The 7,736-nt window shown below is 42.7% G+C and overlaps 1 protein-coding gene across 4 annotated transcripts in view; it reads left to right on the plus strand.

The window, feature by feature from the left end:
- ITGB6 (integrin subunit beta 6) overlaps positions 1-1,027 on the plus strand; it is a 71,252-nt gene extending 70,225 nt beyond the window's left edge. For all 4 annotated transcript variants that reach the window (XM_075284472.1, XM_075284476.1, XM_075284473.1 and 1 more), the window contains 2 exons: positions 44-207; positions 545-1,027. In XM_075284472.1, coding sequence (XP_075140573.1) covers positions 44-207; positions 545-628 — 248 coding nt within the window. In that variant the 3' untranslated portion in view covers positions 629-1,027. The remainder of the gene's footprint in view (positions 1-43; positions 208-544) is intronic.
- The last annotated feature ends 6,709 nt before the right edge of the window (positions 1,028-7,736 follow it).

The following is a 7,736-nucleotide window of genomic DNA, read 5'->3' on the forward strand; positions in this document are numbered from 1 at the left end:
CAGCAATATCCATTGTGATCTCTCTTGTGTCTTTCTTTTCTAGATTGTCTGTCCCCACCAAACATCCCAATGATCCTTGTGGGGGTCTCTATCGCCATTGCACTGATCGGTATCGTTTTGCTGTGTATATGGAAATTGTTGGTGTCGTATCATGATCGGAAAGAAGTTGCTAAATTTGAAGCAGAAAGGGCAAAAGCTCATTGGGCGGTATGTAGACAGATACAATAGATCCCTGTTCTATACTGGTATTGGGGAACATTCAGTACAAGGGTACCTGTATATAGTGTCAGAGATAGGGCTGCCATATAATGACATGTCTGCATATACTGTGTAGTGACAGCCAAAGCATCTCCTTATATAGCTCTATAAGGACCTTTGGGAGGACTGAGAGGTTCCCTTTAACTATGGTTATATTCATAGGAAAACCCCTTTAACTACTCACCTCTCCTCACTCCTCTTTGGCTCCAGCACCACTGTCATGGACGGACAGCCTAAGGACGCCATATGTCTAGGATGTAATCTTTGTATATTTTTTTTCTTTCAGGAGGGAACCAACCCGCTGTTCAAGGGCTCCACCACCACATTCAAAAATGTCACCTACAAACAAACAAACAATGGGGCGCTGTGACAATATGTCGCCCCCGCACCTACTCCGAGCACTTCAAGGTTTATGACTGTATTTATACTCGAGGGACTACTAAAAACCATAGTGTTACACTGGGATTCTGGCGCCTCTCAAAGTGTAGGTTAGAGCATCTGTTTGGAAGGGGCTGTTCACACTATGTTATTTAGAGTCAAAGTTTTAAAAACGGATCTTTTTTAGCTGTTTTTTTTCTTGGCATTGCACACCACATTTGTTTTTGTTTTTTTTACATTGACTCTATGTGAACGAGCGGCCACCTGCTTGCAGTTGTTTTAATCCATATCCTACATGTAATAAACAGATCCGCTAAGCAGATCTTAAAAACATGATGTGAATGACCCCCCATCACATCTACGCCAGGGTGTCCGTTGGTCTGATCTGTCGGAGGACTGCTAAAATAGTGGATGCAAACAGAGACCCACTGACCCCATTGGTTATAATGAGGTCTGTCTATTGTCCATTGTAAAGCAATGGACGAAAATAGCTGTGCGTGCAGGACTTTTTCAGCCTGCAAGTTAAGCGCACACTGTGACGGACGCAAATGTGAATATAGTCTTACCTGTGACTCTCCAGGCTGCTGGTGTCGGGACATGCTGGGAGTTGTAGTTTGGCAACAGCTTGAGGTCTGCAGATTGGGGACCGTTAGGTCATGTCTGTGTTAGACACAGAATAATCGAGTTCCGTCATGTGGCGCCCTCTACAGAGCTGCTACCATATTACTGGAAGCCTTAGTGGTCCCATGAACATGCAAGGAAGCCATAACGCAGATGTGAGCACAGAACTGATGACACCTGTGGATATGGATGATATAGAATTATTACTGGTCATATTGACCTTATCCACTCCTACTTTCTGACCACACTATAAGATTACAAACACTTGACTGCTTTCTTGTCCATGTTCACTTGAATCGTAATGGGACTAAGTTGTAATACCAGGTACAACCCAAAAGACTAAGGTGGCGCTGTTTCTGGAGGAAAGCAGTCAATTTTTGGAAATCTCAAACAATGTTTTTCTATTGACAGAGCACTTTGTGGAAGATAGCAAGTCAGGAAAGCTTAGAAGAAACTTCTAGGTATTGCTTGAAGCCATTTCCTTTATTAGAACGTCCACAATCCCAAACCAAATTGTTGTAAAATAACCATGAAGCAGCTTTGAAAATTCCATCTATTTTTGGAAAGAATTTTTAGAAATTGTGGCTTTGTTTATAAATGATCAATGATCGATTTTATTGGATAGCTAAAACTTGAAATAGCAGAATAATATTCTATAAGAACGTGCTTTACAGTACAGTAAAATGGCTGTATGTAAGTGGGGAACTTAAAGGAGTTCATTGAGGTTAGGAAAAAAAGAGTTTTGTTTTTAGAAACAGCCCCACTCTTGCCCATGGGTTGTGTCTGGTACTGCAGCTCAGCCTCATTTAGAAGCAATAGATGTAAAACCCCTAAATATGATTTAAGCCACATACCTACCAATCTTAACATTGGTAAAATAGGGACATTCAAGTCCCGTCCTGGACTCATCTACTTTGGGACGGGATTTTCTTGAAAATTTAGTTGAATAGTTGGTGTAAACTTAAACCTGGTGCACCTTTACACTGCCTAGTTTATCATCCAGAAAAATGACTGTGATAAATCTGGTGTATCTTTGGACTAGTCTAGACTTTACAGTTTTACCACAGTAATCCTTTTTATAACAAAAGTTTAAATCAACACTTTTTTAAACACTTCTATCACGAGTGTTTTTATTGTACCGGTGACCTTAGTCGTGTCTGCAAAATAATCAGTCCTTAGACGTAGAGCGACAGATAAGACTGGATTGTACGAATTCTAGTGAGAGCCGTAAGCGCTCAGCTAGACTTCTCACTTGACTCACTGTTGTGCAGCATTGACTACTGTGTTCTCATGATGTGATCAGTGGATCATTTACTGTAGATGTGATACAATGTTTTGATATTTTTTACATTTTGGCTGGAGGCTGGACCTTGTTTGAAGTCAAAATTCTGATTTTTTTTTTATTGTGTCTTTTCCATTTGTTGATCAGTTTGCTTTAAATAAACACTAATAAAAATTTTTTGTCTTGTATGTTTTTTCACAAATAACACCTAAAAACAAGAGTGTAAAAAAATGAAAACCAAGCTGTTAAAAGTTCCCAGCTTGTCCCAAATATCAGGGAACAGATAGAGATCTGGAAATGCATCATCCTTAGTTGTGTTGGGAAATAATCCCTCACCAAAAAAAATCTATCACCCAATTGTGATCTGAAAATTTGACAAGTGATTTATAATCTTGAAACATGACAAGGAGACACATCATCGATTACTAAACTTGATTTATTCTGATTTATTACTATTTTTATCTAACTCTAAGCTGTTGATCCAGAAGAAGATAAAAAACCTGGACACGTTTGGCCAATTTGTGTCACAGGGAAAAAAAATCCTTCATGACCCCCAAGAAAGCGATCAGTTACACCAGTGGCGTAACTAGGAATGGCGGGGCCCCGTGGCGAACTTTTGACATGGCCCCCCCCCCCAACCGAGACCGAGGCCGAAGACCTCAACTGACTCCCTCCTCCGCACTCTATTATGTCCCTTAGTGGCCCCTGCACACAGTATTATCCCCCATAGTGGCCCCTGCACACAGTATTATGTCCCATAGTGGTCCCTGTACACAGTATTATGCCCCATAGTGGCCCCTGCACACAGTATTATTTCCCATAGTGGCCCCTGCACACAGTATTATTTCCCATAGTGGCCCCTGCACACAGTATTATAGCCCATAGTGGCCCCTGTACACAGTATTATAGCCCATAGTGGCCCCTGTACACAGTATTATAGCCCATAGTGGCTCCTGCACACAGTATTATGTCCCATAGTGGCCCCTGCACACAGTATTATGTCCCATACTGGCCCCTGCACACAGTATTATGCCCCATAGGGGCCCCTGCACACAGTATTATAGCCCATAGTGGCCTCTGTACACAGTATTATCCCCCATAGTGGCCCCTGCACACAGTATTATGCCCCATAGGGGCCCCTGCACACAGTATTATAGCCCATAATGGCCCCTGTACACAGTATTATCCCCCATAGTGGCCCCTGCACACAGTATTATCCCCAATAGTGGCCCCTGCATACAGTATTATCCCCCATAGTGGCCCCTGCACACAGTATTATCCCCAATAGTGGCCCCTGCACACAGTATTATTCCCCATAGTGGCCCCTGCACACAGTATTATTCCCCATAGTGGCCCCTGTACACAGTATTATCCCCCATAGTGGCCCCTACACACAGTATTATCCCCCATAGTGGCCCCTGCACACAGTATTATAGCCCATAGTGGACACCGATAAACAATTATTATACTCTGGGATCTTTTCAGACCCCAGAGTATAATAATCGGAGACCCGGGGGAATAAAAACATAAAAAATTACTGTTTCTTACCTGTCCCCCGGCTCCTACGCTGTCTTCTCCGCTGCCGTCCTTGTTCTATGACATCGGAAGTCACATGACCCAGGTAGCAGGCCAGGTTCATGTGACGTCAGAGACGTCAGACAAGAAGGAAGGAGGCCTAGCAGGATCGTGGAGAGGTGAGTAACTGTGTTTGTTACGTTCCCTTACCTCTCCCGGTCCGCCGATCATTATACTGTATAATGATAGCAGCGGCTATCACCGGGCCCCTAATGTCCGAGGCCTTGTGGCAGCTGCCTCCGCTGCTATGGCGGTAGTTACGCCCCTGAGTTACACAACCCTGGACCAAGGCTGTAACAAAACTAACTACTATTACAGAATATAGAAGAGGGAGTTGTTTCCTGATCTTCATGTCATGGTAGACTACAGCGCCTCTTCTTCACAGACTGGACTATGGAGCTTCCATCACAGCTGACTCCACTGTTGAACATGTTCATCTCCACCACTGACTGCATTTATATCCACGGTTGAAAGAGGAAAAAAAAAACACTGCCCCCTATGACCCAGATGTTTATCTGCTCTGTTGACTGTGCTCATCTTCAGCATTGACCGTGTTCATCTCCACTATTGAAAGAGAAAATAAAGACTTCTCCCTATGGCACAGATATATAGTAGCTGCTTGCTTCATGACTGACTCCACTATTGACCATGTTTGTCTTCATTGTTGACATCTGAATAAGAAAATTACCACTGTTCCCTATGGCATAGATATAGTACTTTGCTTCACAGCTGACTCCACCATTGGCTTCGTTCGTCTCCTCTGTTGACCGTGTTCATCTCCACTATTGAAAGAGAAAATAAACCCGATTCCCTATGGCACAGAGATAGTCGCTTGCTTCACGGCTGACTCCACTGTTGGCTTCATTCATTTCCTCTGTTGACCACGTTCATCTTCACTATTGAAAGAAAAAAAAAAAACATTACTCCCTATGGCACGGAGATAGTCGCTTGTGTCATGTCTGATTCCACTGTTGACCGCGTTTGTCTCCTCTTTTGACTGTGTTCGTCTCCACCATTGACAGCGTTCTTTTCCACTGTCGAAAGGGAAAAAAATACCTACCCCCTGTGGCACATGCATAGGCCAGATGGATTATGCTAAGTTCCTTATTAGAGATGAGTGAACACTGTTCGGATCAGCCGTTCCGAACGGCACGCTCCCATAGAAATGAATGGAAGCACCTGGCATGGCGACCGGCCGCCAGCAAAGTGTACGTGCCAGGTGCTTCCATTCATTTCTATGGGAGTGTGCTGTTCGGAACGGCTGATCCGAACAGTGTTCGCTCATCTCTATTCCTTATGTGTCTTAGAGCAAATGGCCAACTGAAGAACTGGAATTAGTCCGGAAGCCTATTGCTCTGCCATGACATGGACTGAAGATAGAACTAGTCAACTTTTCGTAAAAGAACAGGGAGAAACCAAAACGTGAAAGACAAATACAAATAAACCATTGACCCTTCATTCTAGGATGGCCTCTCTCCTCATTTCCTTTAGTCCGATACCCAGTTTTGGAGCCGCTGATAACCTGTTGGCCTCAATGCACATTAAGAAAAGCTAAGGGGTATGAAACAGACATATCTTAGTTGTAGTCTTTGTCCTCTTAGTTTATTTAATCTCCCTTAGGCCACAAGTAACACACATTTACATCCTTCCCACCTGGGGCTCTTCAAGATGGAGTTTGCAACATAAACATCTGGAAAGCCATCTTAGGCCTCGTTTACATCTGCATCGGTAATCTGTTCGGGGGAGTCCGAATTGGGAGCTCCCCTCCCGAATGGACTACCGAACACATTGGCAAGCAGTGTGCAGTGAAATCACATGGACCCCATAGACTATAATGGGGTCCGTGTGCTTTCCGCATGGTCTCCACACGAGTCATGTGGACAGGAAAGTAGATCATGAGCTACTTTTCTGGCCACATGTTACGTGCGGAGACCGTGCGGAAAGCACACGGACCCCATTATAGTGTATGGGGTCTGTGTGCTTTTACTGCACACTGCTTGCCAATGTGTTCGGTAGTTCATTCAGGGGGGTCCCCATGCAGACTCCCCGAAAGGATTACGGACACAGATGTGAACGAGACCTTACCCTGTTACCCCATATTAGGCCACCACCTGTACAGACCTCTATGACCTATTCAGCCTCTGCACAGACTAAACAAGGCCCAGGATCTTTGTGCCCAATGTTGTAAGATCAACATTACAGCACAAATAGAAGCAGGAGGGATGTTCTAGGAGTAAAACCATTTATAATGCGGCAAAGATTGTATATTGTAGTATATTATCTATTTTCTAGGTTATATGAAGCTTAAAGAGGTTGTCCAGCTCCAGACAAATGTTATTGCTTGTATAATAAGTTCTACAACTTTCCAAAGTACATTCTGTATCAATTCCTTGCGGTTTTCTAGACAATAAGTAGAGAGACTGTCTGATTCTGGAGATCTTTTTTGAGGTGCAGGTGACAAGAGCCTGAACATGTGGGTTGAAGGCGTGATTTGAGTCAAATACAACCCTAGGACAGCGGGCGTACTGCCTCGGTGTAATGGTAATAATAAAAGGCAGCACTCCAAATAATGAGGCGTACTTTAACCCATATGTGCAATGTTTCAGCTGCTTTAAAACAAGGCTCTATTATAGAGCTGAAACCTATTTTTTGTTACCTGGTATCTATAGTCTGGGAGTACACCCTAACTTTGGAGAGAGTGTAGCTGGTAATTTTTGTTATCTATCTATCTATCTATCTATCTATCTATCTATCTATCTATCTCCTATCTATCTATCTATCTATCTATCTATCTATCTTATCTATCCTATCTATCTATCTATCTATCTATCTATCTTTCTATCTATCTATTATCTATCTATCTATCTATCTATCTATCTATCTATCTATCTATCTCCTATATCTATCTATCTATCTATCTATCTATCTATCTATCTATCTATCTATCTATCTATCTATCTATCTATCTATCTTCAGTCTACAGTACTCCTGACATGGACATAAGAGGTTGGAATTTTGTTTTTTTGCTGCTAGATGGCGCCAGAGCCCATTTCTTTTTGTGTTACTTTTATTAAATACGTATCCTGAGTGTTCCTAACTTTCCACCTTCCATTGGATATGCTTATTTTTGTAGTAATTATTATATACAGCCGTTATTATTATTATTATCATTATTATTATTATTATTATTATGTAACTTTCTCTGTCTCCTGAATCTGCCTAGTAATATTGGGGCAGAGGACTTATCACTGGGCTTCTATACATTACTACCAATTTAAGAGCCTTATACCTTATTGACAGTCCCTTCATGAGCTATACATTCAGTTATACTGGTCACCCAGCTTTCCCAGAAACAGATATAACCATGCTATGTCTAGTGAGAAATAGAAACATTGTGACAGTAGAATTAGGGGCAGTCAGTATATGGACGGGCTGGTACTGCAGCTCCTCCTGTCCCTATAACTCAGCCCACATCCTCCAGCATACCTCTCCTCCCCCCTCAGGCTGTGGGAACGCAGCTGTATGGATTTTATTTAGTAGGGTTTCATTTGTTTTTCTAAGTTTGTGTCAAGTTTGCAAATCTTTACCGTGCTAAGTGGATATAACCACCCACCACGGCGCC

Source organism: Leptodactylus fuscus, chromosome 8 (genome assembly GCF_031893055.1).
Source record: "Leptodactylus fuscus isolate aLepFus1 chromosome 8, aLepFus1.hap2, whole genome shotgun sequence".
Classification (NCBI taxonomy): Eukaryota; Metazoa; Chordata; class Amphibia; order Anura; family Leptodactylidae; genus Leptodactylus; species Leptodactylus fuscus.